Source organism: Henckelia pumila, chromosome 4 (genome assembly GCF_033568475.1).
Source record: "Henckelia pumila isolate YLH828 chromosome 4, ASM3356847v2, whole genome shotgun sequence".
Taxonomy (NCBI): domain Eukaryota; kingdom Viridiplantae; phylum Streptophyta; class Magnoliopsida; order Lamiales; family Gesneriaceae; genus Henckelia; species Henckelia pumila.
In genome coordinates, this window is record NC_133123.1 from 159,126,126 (window position 1) to 159,142,549 (window position 16,424).

The 16,424-nt window shown below is 36.6% G+C and overlaps 1 protein-coding gene across 1 annotated transcript; it reads right to left on the minus strand.

Annotated features, from left to right (window-relative positions):
• Positions 1–1,251: 1,251 nt before the first annotated feature.
• LOC140864001 (uncharacterized) lies at positions 1,252–8,807 on the minus strand. The gene is made up of 16 exons (XM_073267858.1): positions 8,633–8,807; positions 7,641–8,148; positions 7,461–7,546; positions 6,847–7,001; positions 6,425–6,489; positions 6,143–6,337; positions 5,695–5,749; positions 5,025–5,228; positions 4,766–4,899; positions 4,342–4,531; positions 4,204–4,263; positions 3,868–4,125; positions 2,581–2,839; positions 2,297–2,502; positions 2,134–2,184; positions 1,252–1,933 (listed from the first exon to the last, which is right to left on the minus strand). Exons 2-16 carry the CDS (start codon positions 7,898–7,900, stop codon positions 1,643–1,645), a joined length of 2,469 nt encoding a protein of 822 aa, XP_073123959.1. The 5' UTR covers positions 7,901–8,148; positions 8,633–8,807; the 3' UTR covers positions 1,252–1,642.
• Between the last annotated feature and the right edge of the window lie 7,617 nt (positions 8,808–16,424).

Genomic DNA, 16,424 nt, shown 5'->3' on the forward strand with positions numbered 1-16,424 from the left:
TTCACATTAATAAAGATGTTTAGATTTTATACTCAAAATTGTATTTTTTGTACTCGATCTTGAACAATTAGTGCTCAAATATCTTGTATTTGTACAATATTTTCAATGTTTTGTACTTAATTTTATCCGAGAAAAATAATGTGGGCCTAGAGAGTGCAAATAAATTTTTTCTGACAAGGGACTGATTCTTAATTTGCTTTTGGATTTAGGGACTGAACACCAATTCATCCCTATATTAATGTTCTGAAAAAACGGCAAGCGGTACGTTGCCTAGACTGCAAGAACGAATCCAGGGTAGATTTCAACCTAGCACATGTGTATATATTCGAATGATAGATCTAATGTCTCATGATTTGCCACGTTAATAATATATAATTAATTACGTCTATGTGTAAAAATACGAACCGTTGGATGCATGGTTTGGGTAGAGACATAAATAATTTTATTTTTAAAAAAATAAGATATTCAATCTAATATGGGCCGACGCACGCCTGAACGGCTGCCACCCTTTGTATTTTGTCTTTGCTAGACGTTGGTCACCCACAGCTTAACACCCACGTACAACTTAGAGCTTATACACTTAAGCGGTCTTTTTAACGATGGCGAGGCGGGGTTTTTTTTTAACGTACATATCTAATTTTTCTTATACATTTTAATATTTATTCATAATTATCTGTATCATATTCAAATTCAAAATTGATGACATATTAACATATTTTTCTTCTTCATTCTATATAAATTGTGTCAAATGATATTTTAAAAAAATATTAAAAATTTTAAAATGAAATATATCATCTACCAATTTGGACAATCGAAGAGACATTTTGAGTCATCTAAAAGATTATTAGATGACCGGATTAATATAATAACACCTAAAAACACCAAACGGTCTAAAAACCAAGACGATGTAAAGTCAAAAACTGAAATCATAACTATTATACAACTAATTTTTTTGGAATATTAATATTCAAAGCTTCTCTTTGCTCGTATGAGCATTTGTACATTTTTTTTTATTGTTAACATAAAAAAATTCGATTTTAATCACTTCTTTTAAGTAATTGGTTTATATTATAAGAGTAATGTTATAATTTGATCATGATAACATAAAACCCGGTCTAGAGACTAGAACCAAGTTACAATAATTGAATGTTCAAAAACCCAAAATATATATATATATATAGAATTCGAGAACTATAATTCTTACAGAATTTTTTTCTAAAACGATGTCAGATATAAAAGACAACTCATAGATTATCCCAAGAGTTGCGAAGCTTTACATTAAATTAACCGTAGCATCAAACTGCCGCGAAATATTAACCATGAAAATCATATCTCAATTAAATGATTATATACCATGCTTAAATATAAGATTACAATTTCTGGGTTTCACTGCCAACTATATAAATGGAAGCCCGTCTACCTCAAACAGCAAGCAGCATATAATTTACATCAGAGGCCGACGTTGCCCCGTACCTGCACGTCGTCCATGGCCAGCATATGGGATTATATAACTTACGCCCAGGAGTCGCGCACCATCCCCAAGATCAATCGATACTTCGGTCCCTCGGAGTAAAAATGGGAGGTTGGATGGTACCGAGTACAGGCTCCATAGTTCGTGTGTGTCTTATTATTAACCGTGTGATCAAATAAACAAATCTGGGAACGACCACATTATGAACCTTGCAAAGATGTCGGTCTCCAAGAACTCGATATGAGCAGCTCGTCCAATTATGGTATTCAAGTTACGTCCTTGGAGAGAGATGTCGAAGTTGACATCACAACGCATGAATACACGGTGCTCGGAAGATGGGGCTCGTATTTGGTCCAAGCAATCATTGAGCATCTCCAGGAATATTTTGCCCTTTTTGGAGTGGTCTCCTGAAGAAGCGGGGCACATTTCTATCCTAGCTGAATGGTATGGAACATAGCCATCCTACAAACATGAAAAAAACAGGATTCTTGTTATCTGTACTGTACCAAAGGTGGTTTCGGTAATACAAATTTTGGAATGATTGGCAATGAATTAAAAGTCCAGTTTGTTAAAAGTTTAAAACAAGGTTCTCGGATAGTTTTTTTCTCAAATACGTCACACGGATCCAATAACGAACTTGATTAAGTAAGAAGTGATCTAACCTGCGGTGAAGATAACAGAATAATGTTTTTGAAGTTTTCCAAGGTCTTTAGCTGAGAAACAAGAAGATTCAGAATTACGACCCCTTCGCCCAAACTTAAACGATATCTGTCTAACGGCAACTAACAGATACCAAAGCGGAAAAGGTAAGAGCTCAAATAGTACCTTGCAGAGTTTGTACAAGAAGGTGTTTTGGAGATCAGGATCGTCAGTAAAAGTTAGTTGATGAATGCACTGTGTGCCCTTGAGCTTCTTCAAGAGCCACAAACCCCCGTTAAATAAAGAGTTCGAACTATAAAGATAACCAAGATGTGGGCCAGAGACAGAAAGATACGTATGCAGGTATCTCAAATAAGGTTCCATAATGCTCTCTGCAAGAGTAAATACGGCAATTACCAATTATTATTACGCAGAGTTATAAGGTGCTGGTTTTTTAGCTCGAGTTAAACCTGATAGTGCAGTTCTCAATATGATGTTTCCGATGGAATGTCCAACAAAACTAATCTTGATGGTTCTTAGGACTCCAGATCTAGACACCTTATCCATCTTCTTTTTTATAAAAGACACGACTTCTTGCGCAAGCCTTTGTCCCATTTCTCTAAAATCTCCAGACGTTTTCTCCTCGTTAATCTCGGACATAAGAAACTCGACCTTTGGGTCTATTAGAAGCCACTGATTTCTGACAAGCCGCAAGTCCAGATGATGTCCCTGCAAATAGTATGAATCTCTCCAACCAGTTAATATTTACCATGCTTCTCAAATGGCGTCGAATTGTGATGCAAAACTTAACATCAAATAATTTTTCCTTCTTAATAAGTCAAGACGTGAGTGAACATTATGACAATTTAAACCAAAATTAAAAGAAGTAAACTCCATGATACAGAAATGTAAGTTGTAACCTTCATGGTCATTAGCCAATATATCAACATCTACCAAATTCCAGGACACCAACATTACAATCAATCTATGCATCTGAGTATAAACTAGCCAACACTATCGTAGAACTCAAGAAAATAGAACCTAAACTCCCCGATCCCAAGGAACATACATTTGTCACAAAAATACAGGATTCCTGAATCTACAATTCAATGCCTTATAGGAAATTTTCATCATGTACAAGCTGGAATACAAAAATAGCACATATTGAAGTCGAGATAATTATAAAAATATTGACATTATTTTGAAGATAAGTGTACAAATAAATGACACAAAGATATGAATTGAAATACAGTCAAAGAAACCATAATCTACTCGTCATGATAACAAGCAAATCTAATAATTAGCCTGCAGATACATATTAACATGTATATCATAGAGTTACTTGCTATACGCACATACAATACTTTATATATATGAACAAAATTAGGGTGCTTGATCCCATATGATTCCTAGTTTATACAGCTTCCTTCTCTCAAATCCAAGATATCATGGAAAACACAAATTAAAGATAAAGAAACCAGATTCCTAATTTATATGCCATTTCCGAGCAAATAAACAGAGTTTGAGAGATTTAAGGAGCCGACAAACAATAACAATCATGCTGAGTTTTGAAAACGAGTCTATCGTACTTTTGGTCTTTTTTTGTGTTAATTCCTGGGAGAATCAGGTATCTATCACAAGCCACAACTTCGTAAGAGTCGAGTAAACACATTAGAGCAACAAATTTCAAGTGGAAAAGCAAGTAGCAAGTCGTGACAATATAAACATATATCTCTTATACACAAAACAGAACATGCCTGGAATCCATGGACAAATATTACGATCTTCAGAGTCCGACCATTTTGGCGAGTGCTGGTTGCACCCGATAACTTGTTTGTAGGGTCAGGCCCAAACCCACCAATCAAGCTATTTGTATCTTTCTGTTCCACTTGACTGAAATAAGAATTTCCACTTGTTGAACGTAGAGGTGCACTAACAACTCGTTCAACTATGACAATAGGGATGCGTGATGGATCTCCAAATATATGCATGTCTTGAATAGACCTATTGTTGATCTGCAGAGGAGCAGCACCAACTCAAGTTTATGACAACTAAAGGGGAACTATGTGGCACCACTAGCTAGGAGAACTCACCCTCATTTGTGCAATACTTCGCCTATGAAGCTCCGCTCTCATAGCTGCAGTATTTACAGGCTGCACAAAAAACTGGTATAAATAGCTAGTTAAAAAACCTATGAACTGAAAATAGACTAAAAAAGTTGGGGCAATTACATCGCTAGTTAACTTCCGTAAAACTGGCGCTTTACCACGTAATACTTGGTAAGAGGATTCATCTACCACGCTGCTTATATACTGGTGAGGCATCTCAACCTTGGTGTAAACCATCCAGATTGACCATTCAGCTTTCCGATCAATGGCCCACTGGTTACGAAGAAATTCAAGAATCTTCTTTATGTTAGCCCTGAAACAGAAATAAGTATCAGTACTACCCCTAAAAATCACAAGGTGAATCAGATAGATAGATAAAAATATTCAAGAACATTCTTCAGAATAGCTCTCACAACATCCGTCAATAAACTAAGGATGAGAGGAAGGAGAGCAATGATAAGAACAAAAAATAGAAGACAAATAGAAAAGAGAATAATCTCAAAGATACATCCTTGTCAATAGAAAGGATAAGAGGATAAAAACAAACCTGTGAAAGTTCAAAAATATACTCCATAAGTAGAACAACTGATTGCCGATGGAATCAAATACCCTCAGTAGTTTCTCCTCAGATAATGAATGAAGAAAAACATCAGTTTGTATATCAACTTCACCATTTGGTTTCTGTTCAAGGAATAAAAGCACCAATCGTGAAAAGGTTGCAGAAGGAAACAAAATACGAAAATATTTTAATAGGCGCAAAAGAAAAACTAAATCAACAAAATGAATAGGCAAGATGAACAAAGCACCTCAGATAAATTTCCATGTTTACTTGAAACTACTGTTAAAACTTCAGCACCGGCCATTGGCGAATCTGATGTTGGAGTGAAACCAAACAACTCATTAGAAGTAATATGTTTTAAATCAATTGGTTGATTGATAGCCTTGCTGATCATTTGAAACTCTTCTGTTAGTATGTCACGGGCACTTGATAATGCTTTAACAAGCATAACCTGTTAAAAAAAACGAAACATCAACAACTCACCAACACCAACAAATGCAAGGTAGTGGAAATTAAGGATGGTTCCGAGGCAACCCAAAGGTTACAAAAAAATCTGTATCTAGATGTGCAACAAAAATACAACAAAACTAGATAATGAGTCGTCTAGATCACAAGTTATGAGAAGCATACATATATAGAATTGATAATGGACATATAAATGAAGACATAATCTCAGTCTGACAATTGTATGTTTAATGTTAAAAACACGTCAGATTTAGACTCGCGACACATACGATAAAATCATACATTGTATCAACAATTGTGCTTATTTCAAATTAATGAAATATTGAGGACAATGAAATAGGAGCCTGATGTGTGAAGGGAAAATTGAGCGAACAAAAAATTCAATACTAAATTATCCAATTTGTGAGGAGCCAATAGAATTTCCAGCAAAACAGAGCCCAGAAGATACATACTTGCTTTGACTTGTTACTCTCTCCAGCAGTATCTTCTTCGTTAGCTCGAGGGTCACTGAAAGACACAAAACACCTTCAATGAAATATATTTAGAAAACGAAAAATAATAACAATAAAAATAATGATAACATTTGATAAAACAATAATCACTTGTATCACAATCAATACTTATATCATCATAAGCAAAACTAACCCAAGTTGATCTTATTGAGATCTATGTAGGATTTCCTAACATATATATCCCCAACGTGTTTTCTCAGCTATATAAAAAGGCATGATGATTGTATTATGAACCAAAAGATATCAATAAGAGTTATGATACTTGGAGCACCTTTCCTGTGGATGCAAACCTCCTCGGCAGAGTTACGTGGATCTTGTGTTATATGTGTCTCTCTTCACTATCTTCTTATTCAAAATTTAGCCTCAAAAAATGGAAATTGTAACAAACCTGGGTACCTTCAGCGAGGAAGTGTGAACCCCACTTTTCAGCAGACAGCCATGCACACTTACATCAACTAATGCAGCATGAAAAGCATCAAAATGAACTGGGCAATAAGCATGCAACCCCAAAAGTGCTTTAGGCGGGAGTCGAAATTCATGGATGGCAGCAGGGCATGAATCCAAACAAGCCTGAATATTGTACCTACAAATGTTTAAATAAAATTAATACCATCAAGAACATGACATTATCAAATGAACAACACCAGAAACAAGAATTTTATCCGTTTACCTGTTCTCCAACACGGGAGAGTACAAAAGTTCGAACTTCAGAATAACAGCAGATGAGGATGGACCCTAACAATAAAAAATATCCATTAACTTGGCAGTATAGACACACATAAGCACTAAAACTTGAATTTATGTTTGTCTTCAAACAAAAATAAAAGCATTCTGCTTTCCCAAGTCAACCACTTAAAAGCTACATCAGAAAGGACCTTCACCACTTTGACTGTTCTACACGACACCCAAGTTATATGCACCTGCAACGCTTGTATTTGCTACAAGCATCTGTTGTTAAATGCACTAATTCTTATTTCATTCTCATAATCAACTCAAAGGATCAATTCCTACAAGTTTGATTCAGAAATAGGCATATTCTCTACATAAACAAATGTGCTGCATGAGATTACAAGCAGAAAGGACAAAAATTACCTCAAGATTTCCGAGGGATAAATTAAAAGAAACCATCATTGATAAAAGAATATCCTGCCTCGCATATCTGATTCGAAAAGGCTGGGTTGAAAAGCTGTGGTCTGTATCATCAATCCTCCAGACTCCATACACATCTTCAGAACCCACATCAGGAGCTGTTCATAAAAACTGAAAATTCATAAGTCTCTCCACCTCTTAGACAGGCTAAAGAGAAGGTGATCAATTAACATTACAACTCTGGCGGAAAAAGTCTCTGAGAGAGAAACAGCAAGAAAACAAAGCAACAAGCGCAGGATAGTTAAATATATCTGACTTCCACGAGGCGTGAAAGTTGATTCCGGAAACAATATACTGGCAGCACTCAGAATGACAGATGACACTATCTGGCCAGGAATTTGCCTGTGCTCACTGCTCTCAGCATCAAGTAGGTTGCAATAGGAAACGAGAAGCATCAAAATGAGCTTGTGTACAATACATCCCTTTACTGGAGAATAATGTGCTGCTTTATTCTTTTTATCCAATTTCATAATTTGGAACGATAATGGCTAGCAGAAACAACAAATAGCAGAATAATGGTATAACTTAACAAATAGGATTTTGAGAGATGAACATACCTTCATATTGAACAACTCTAGCTGGAGTTCCCGGAGAACCATATTCACTATCTTCCCATCTCATCGTAATTCGAATTTGATACCATCTGATAAACAAATAAATATGAAGTTGGCGCATATGTTCAACCAACAAAGCAGGCACACTCAATCCAATGGCAACAAACCTAATATTACACTTACCCTTGCTGAAATAAATCAAGGTTGTGAAAGCGATGAATATAAACAGCAACCTCATAAACAGCCTCCAACATTGGTAGTTTGAAATTTTCACGGTTAGGCTTGAGATTGTTAGGCTTCACTGATTGTTGCTTTTGTTGCTCAGGCAAGTGCACAAGGGGGAATGGCTTCACATCAGCACTGTTCAATCTCTTAGTATTCAAAGATGCTGATTTATTAAAACCAGTAACAAACCATTTGAGACGTTGAAGTAACAATGACATTTACGATGAATTCTCACACTTATGATTTGCATCCTCCAATCCCTCAGGCCAAAATACTAATCTTTAATCAAACCAGGTTCAGCTTTTAAGGAAGAGGGATTGCAAAATTTCAACAACATGGAAATTTTGGTATCAATTTGAGGTGTTGGTGAAGAATACTTGCGAGAATTGATTTGAGAAATTGGTGACAAAAAATTTCTGGTAGAAGTAGACCCTGTGCCAAAACCAACCCTTGCACCAAAGAAGTCCTACAACATGACATACCAGCAATCATAATCATGCATATGAAAGTCATTTCATATTTAAATTGAGGTTTGCAAGGCAGCAATTATTAGTTTTAAACTTTTAATTGATTGTACTTATCCTCTAACTGTGACTCCTCAAATAAATATGCATTGAAGGACTTCACTGAAACTTAAGTTTGTCCAAAAGATAAAACACTCAGGAAACCTACAAACACATTGAAACAAGACTACAGCTTTGAATCATACTGTATAAGCCCAATATCCATTTAATTTCACCAAAAGATGGCATTTTATACGAAACCCAAAAAATCCACACACAAAAAATTATAAATTTAAATAAACAACAAACCCATGAGCGGAAAAAAAACTCAAATAAGAATAAGAGAACATAGATAACCCTATCACAAGAAATAGAAAGTTATTCACATGGACATTGTATCCGCATCCATTGAGGTACCATTGGGGTTTTGGAGATAAGATGATAAACCTGGAAATTGGGGTTTCAGCTCGCCCAATCGAGCGTTGAATTGGCAGTGTCAGTGGACTCGACGGCGCGTGTAAACGTGATCGCTAATCTGGAGGAGACAGCGGCGGCGTGGGAATGGAAACGGCAATATGCGGCGGGATAGAGCAAAGGACAGGGGGGCGGACGCAGAATTTAATTTATATTATACATTATAGTATTTACATTTATATATACAGCAAATTAAAAATAATATTTTGGCTCCTGTTTATTACGAGGTAACTTGGTCTGCTAAAGGGACAAAATTCATAGCCTCGCAATTTCTCTGAAAATACATCAGAGAAATTTAGGTGTTTAATTAATTTTCATTTGATGAAAACTTTAAATAATTGATATATGATGTTTACAGTTTCTGAAAATTTTTTTTGGAATATTATCATATGTTTAGAATTATGATTTCGTAAAATTTAATATTTTTTAAACATTTTTTAACGTAATACTTTTAAAAGAAAAAAATTGACGAGGTCATATATATGGATAACCTATATAAATAATGACCTACAACTTGTGAATATGTTTTTTTTTTTAATTTGAGGAATGTTTGTTAAAATTGAGTTTCGAATTTGATATCAAATGATAAACTTGAGATTTTAGTTTTATATATATGGTCATATTATTTTTATGCTAACCGAATCGAATCGAATTTATGCTAAAATCGATTTAACTAAATCGAATTAAAATCGGTTAATTCGATCGATCACCGAATTAACCGATTTTTCACAAAATAAATTAAAAAATACAAAATTTTATAAAATTAATGATTGAAATCTGATATTTTTATCATAATAAAACACATTAAGCTTAAAAATTTTAAAATAACAAAAATTAAGTACAATATTAAATATAAACACATTAAAAATACATTATAAATTATATGTAAAGCCTAATAAAAAAACTCAAAATTTAATTATTTATAATTCGTTTAACCGAATTTTTTTTAAAAAAAAATAACCAAACCGATTTAACCGAAATTTCATAACACTAAAATCGAATTTTCAAATTAACCGAACCGAATTTTTGAATTCATTCGGTTCGGTTCGGTCCGATCGGTTAATTCGATTTAAACTTCACCGCTAGTAGTAGGGGGTTTTCTTCCTTACATCACTAGATTCCATTTGAGCCATGAATTGCTGGTTTTGATAGTTGTTTCTGCCCAAATCGCGCTCTGTTCGTGGTTGCAGCTGCGCGAGATCTGAGTCTTCGAGTTGTTGCGATGTTATCGGTTAATTCTTGGTGTTTTAGATCGGATTCTGTCGGCAAATGTGTACATGTGTCAGACAAATGGTTGAAAAGTCAATAATGGCACAATTGCAATTTGAAATGGAAACCACATGCAGCGAAGCAAATCCAAACTTGAATTTGCTATGTGGGTTCACACGGAGAAAATTTTCCTATAAATGCGTGCCTCCGATTATCATTTCAGAGCATCCCATTCTCAAGCATTTCATATGAGTCTTGAGTTTCTTCTTTCTCCTTAATTATTTATATATATATTTGTGAGATAGGTTTTCTCCTGTATTAAGAGAGTGAGTGTCTCTTTGGAAACACAGAAAGAGGTTGTAATTCTCCAAATATTATAGTAGAATCTTTTGGTCTTGCCCGTGGTTTTTACCCTAATAATTTTTGGGGGTTTTTCACGTAAATCTTGGTGTCTATTTTATTCTTCAATTTTCGTAGTTTCTATCTCATGATGCCGCACCTGGGACCAACAAGTGGTATCAGAGCCTTGACATAAAATTTCTTAAAATTCTGAGTATGCTCTGTGGTTGCAGATGTGACTGATCTTCCACATCAGAAAAGATTTTTTGAAGATTTTATAAGGTAGGATTCTTGTAGTCAAGATGGTCGCAAAATACGAGATAGAAAAGTTCGATGGGAGCAATTTTTTGCTGTGAAAATTGAAGGTGCAAGCAATTCTGACAAAGGAGCGTTGCTTGGCAGCTATTGGAGATAGACCGACGGACGTCACGGATGATCAAAAGTGGAATGAGATGAATCAAAATGATGTTGCCAATTTGCACTTGACTATAGCGGATGAAGTTTTGTCAAGTATCTCTGAAATAAAAAGTGCAAAAGTTATTTGGGATACTCTGACAAAACTGTACGAGGTCAAGTCATTACACAACAAAATTTTCCTAAAGAGAAAGCTTTATATTCTTCGGATGGCGGAATCCTCATCGATGACCGACCATATCAACACATTGAATACTCTATTTTCCCGGCTCACCTCTATGGGGCATAAAATAGAGAAAAAAGAACGTGCGGAGCTTCTACTTCAAAGTCTACCAGATTCATACGATCAACTCATCATCAATATTACCAACAATGTTCTTTCGGATAATTTAAATTTTGACGACGTCTTAATTGCGGTTCTTGGAGAAGAGAGTCGTCGAAGGAACAAGGAAGATAGGTTGGTAACGTCGAAGCAAGCAGAGGCTTTACCGATGACGAGAGGAAGATTGACGGAGCGTGACTCTAGTGGGAGCCACAGATATGGTAGATCCAAGTCAAGAAGTAAGAAGAAGAATATTTACTGCTTTAAATGTGGCGGTAAAAGGCATTTCAAGCGAGAGTGTACGAAGAGCATCGAGAAGGGATCTCAAGGAAATGTGGCTAGTACTTCAGGCGGTGGTGAAATATTATTCAGCGAAGCAGCAATGGTTGCGGAAGACAGATACAAATTTTGTGATGCATGGATTATGGATTCAGGAGCGACGTGGCATATGACGTCAATGAGAGAATGGTTCGACCAGTATGAACCAGTCTCAGGAGGATCTGTATTCATGGAAAACGATCATGCCTTGGAAATCGCTGGGGTCGGTACCATTAAAATCAAAATGTTTGATGACACTATTCGCACCATACATGAGGTAGAACATGTGAAGGGCTTGACAAATAATCTTTTGTCTTTGGGGCAATTGGACGATATTGGGTGCAAAACTCGTATCGAGAAAGGGATCATGAAGATTGTGAAAGGCGCGCTTGTGGTTATGAAGGCGGAAAAGGTTGCTGCAAATCTGTATGTATTGTTGGGAGAAACACACAAAGAGGCGGAACTAGCTGTTGCATCAATTGGTTCGTGGGAAGAATCAACAGTGTTGTGGCATAAAAAGCTCGGGCATATGTCAGAACGAGGAATGAAGATTCTCTCAGAACGGAAGCTGTTGTCGGGGCTTACAAAAGTGACTCTACCCTTTTGTGAGCATTGTGTTTGAAACGACCCTAACTCTATAATTAATAAATAAATATGCGGAAATTTTTTTTTTATATATATACTTACTAAATAAAATATGCACATATATGCCCATACATACATGCACAGAATAAAAAGATTTAAAATAAATAAATAAATAACTTAAATAAATGACTAAAATAAATAACTTAAATAAAAATTGCATTCTTTAAATAAAATAAATATCTGAGTCAAACATTTAATTAAAAATACTGCATAAGAAAAATGATTTAAAATTTGCATGCACTGAAAATATTCAAATAAAATATTCAAAACCACAACCACTGAAAAATAATTAAAAAGTGTAACATGCTGACATAATTAAAACATGCAATGTGACTCAGACATCTATCACGGTCACGGGGTCACTGCATGTCCGCTCATATGTCCTCGCCGCCGGTAGGAGCTACATCCTCCTCTACGAACTCACCTGCACCATACCAGTGTAGTGAGCCTAGAGTAACATAACAAGGGTTTAAAATAATTTAAAACAATTAAATATTAATACATAACATATACATGAATGAGCATGCTTAAAAATATCATGGCATAAACATAACTTAAATTAACTTAAATAACATAATACATAAATATTGTTGAGCAGTTAAATTTCTAACATCGCATGGTTGTATCCGTAGTGTAACCTTAAATCATACATTAAATACTGATCAGCGTGGAAACCAACGTACGTGGCGGTGACGAATCACCTCTTAAATTGGCAGTAAACTGCCCTTCAATAGTTCACATATGGGGACGAATCCCCCTTAAATTGTCACACTACTTCAACTTCCAACATAAAATATTTTATTATGGCTCAACCTTAAACATTTAATTATGCATAAAATTATTTCATGAATGCATGTACTTAAATAAAATGTGTGTGTCCTTCATATATGTTTAATTTAATTTCTTACTAACATATAAATATTAAAATAACTTCAATGCATAAAAATAATTAAATATATAATCAGGACACATGCAAATTTCTCATGGATTGTTCTGGACTGCTGGCCCTAACACTCAAGCCCAATTACTTAAATCTGGCCCAATAACATACTTAAGCCCAATAAAATTTATTCTAAGCCCAATTAAATAATTACAGTACATTAACAACCAATTCTGGCCCAATGGGCCCAAAAGCCCAAAGACTGGCCCAATAACTTTCACGGGCCCTAAAGCCCATAAAAATTATTGGACTTACTTAATTAAATTAATTTAAATCCCAAATAATTAAAATCAACCCAAAATAATTAAATGGAGCCCAATAAAATTTTAAGATTTAATTAGGCCCATTAAACCTTTAATTAAACTTAAAACTTAAAAATAAAAATACCCGAGCCCAACTAACTCAACCCGAACCCGGACCCAACTAACTTGACCCAAGACTTGACTGACCCGACCCGAACCTAACCACCCGACCCGGACCCTTCACCACCCGACCCGGACCCTTCAAACCCTAAAACCCGAACTGCCCTACCCTCAACTCCTCTCGGCCGCGAGCAGCAGCCCTTCTAGGGCTGCTGCCGCCCTGCTCCGGCCGCCCCTGGCCGGAGCCCCACCGCCCAGACGTAGCCCACGTCTGGGCGGTTCGAACCTGGCCCCTAAACCTAACCCATGCAGCCTGGACCACCGAACCCGAAGCCCTTTTCCCGAAACCCTAGACTGTGCACCAAGGGAGGCCGATCCGCACCAGCAAACTTCCTGGGGCCGTTTGGCTCGAGCCACTCGAGCCATTCTCCAGACCCTCCTCACACTACCTAGGACTCTGACCAGCAGCCATACCAGCCATGGTGGACCGAAAACGTGAACATGGAAAAGGAAAACAAGGAACCTTGCGCATAAAACCGAAACAACCGAACCATTTTCTGAAAAACTTGAAAGTTTTCGATGCATACACAATCCACACAACATAATATCTTATAGGTACGAAAAAAATGGAAGAAAATCATGCCTTGCACCGAAGAAATCGATTGAGCAACGTACGTAGAACGTTTCCGGGACGACGGGACGACGAACACTCGAAGTTTCGAAGGAACTCGGCTATGAAACCCCCTTGGAGATGTCTGGCCGAAGAAGATGATGAAGATGGTGGGGTGAGGCGGCTGAGTGAAGGGAATCGGTTGTGGGGTTTGGGTAGATTAGGTTTGGTTTTTGTTTTAATTAAAATATAGGTTAATTAAATATAGAAAAAAGGTTTTAAATATAAAAATATACAACTTAATCTTTCAAATAAAAATTAAAATCTGATAACTCAATTTAAAAATATAAAAATCCCGAAATTACAAATTAATGGAATTTTAAAAATAATTAAAAGTCATTAAAATAGCTAAATTTGAATAAAAATAGACTCCTCAAATTATATAAAATTAAATACTAAAAATTTTGAGGTAATAAAACTCAAAATAATATTTTTGGGCTCTAAAAATTCTCATGGAATAAATTGGCTAGAAAGTTGTCATCTCGTCCGTCCACGGTCCCATCTACGCGATCAAAACAATTAAAATACTAAAAATCGTAAAATCACTAATTATGGGTTAAATGCTTAAAAAAAAAAATTAAATCATGCACAAATAATTCACATAATTATTTAACCCATAAATCACAAATTTAAATAATTAAATATCCTAATTATGCATGCAGATTTACGTATTTAAAATATCGGGTGTTACAGTGTTACCAGTAAAAAACACAGATTAAAGTTTGGCACATCTACTGCCAAAAGCAAAGGCATATTGGAGTTGATTCATTCTGATGTTTGGCAAGCACCGGTGGTATCCCTAGGAGGAGCGAGATACTTTGTCTCGTTTATTGATGATTTTTCTAGGAGATGTTGGGTGTATCCAATCAAGAAAAAGTCAGATGGTTTTGAAGTTTTCAAAGCGCGGGTTGAACTTGATTATGACAAGAAAATCAAGTGTTTGAGGACAGACAATGGAGGAGAATATACCAGTGATGAGTTTGATGCATTTTGTCAGCATGAGGGCATCAAAAGACAGTTCACGACGTCTTACACGCCTCAGCAGAATGGAGTGACAGAGCGGATGAACAGAACTTTGTTGGACAGAACAAGGGCCATGTTGAGTACTGCGGGTCTAGCCAAGTCATTTTGGACAGAAGCAGTCAAAACCGCTTCTTACATCATCAATAATTCTCCTTCAGTGGCGATTGATTTGAAGACTCCAATGGAGGTGTGGACTGGCAAGCCAGCTGATTATTCTCGGCTACATACATTTGAAAGTCTGGTGTACGTTATGTACAATGAGCAAGAAAGATCAAAGTTGGATTCTAAATCTAGAAAGTGTATTGTCTTGGGCTATGCTGATGGAGTAAAGGGGTTTTGCTTGTGGGATCCTACTGTCCATGTAGTGACCCAACCCGAATCCTCTACCAAATCAGAGTTATAGTAAAAGTGCACGCAATAAAAGCTTAAAGCGTAAAGAGCGGATAATTAAAATACTACAAATCCAATCGGCAGAATACAACCGACGCTATCACAAGTGTATAAGTACTGTTATACAACCAAATCGAAGGTTTAGGGTAAATAAATCCCTATCCTCTACAACCTCGCACTCTCCAAAGCTCAATCCTGCTGAGAGCCGCATGGACCATCCAGCCTCAAACCTGCCCCGCCACAAGGTACACAATACCCAAACACAGGGGCGTGAGCTAGAACGCTCAATACGAAGCAATGATATAAATACAAATATATGCACACAAATGATTTAAAACTCAAGTGAAAACACTTGCTCATGGCGCCGAGAATATACAGTACCGGCTAGAGAGCTACTCCGCGGGGTACTCGTATACTCCATATCAGGGCTGAGCCAACCCCATCCTGACCCGAATCCAAAACAGGATACAAGCCTCATATGGAAACTGTCATACCTAACTCGAGTCCAAAATGAGATCATTGTTCCCTATGGAGACTGTCAATGACTCACATCTCTCCGAATGCAGTCACACATAAAATCATGTATGTTCTAAGACGGTAAAACATGCTAAAACATGATAAAGCATATAGCACATACTCATGCAACATACAAGCAAATATATCATGCCGGCTATCTCGGTCAGTACTTACGTACCTCTAACACTGCTGGTCTAGACTCCAAGCCTACTAGTCCAGTCTACTAGCTACTACAATACAAATATTCATGCATCAACAATTAAGCTCTGAAAGCCTTAATTAAGCTATTGCATACTCCTAAATATTTTTAGGATGCCAAAGCTATACTTGCGTCCGTCGTTAGCCCTTTGCTGTCGATAGCCTCAAAACTAGGCCGTAGTTCCGCGACGACGTCTAGATCACTAAGCCACTTCCGGATTTCCCGTAGGACGCCTAGATCTCCCTAGATCTGAGTTAGAAGGCTTAGGAATCGAGAGAGAAGAGAGGGAATTGGTGCGAGAAAATGAATTCTCGGACCCTCTATTTATAGACAACGTTCGGAACCTCCGATCCCGGTTCGGAACGTCCGATCACGATCGGAACCTCCGATCGCACCTTCGGAGCTTCCGATCGCTCAA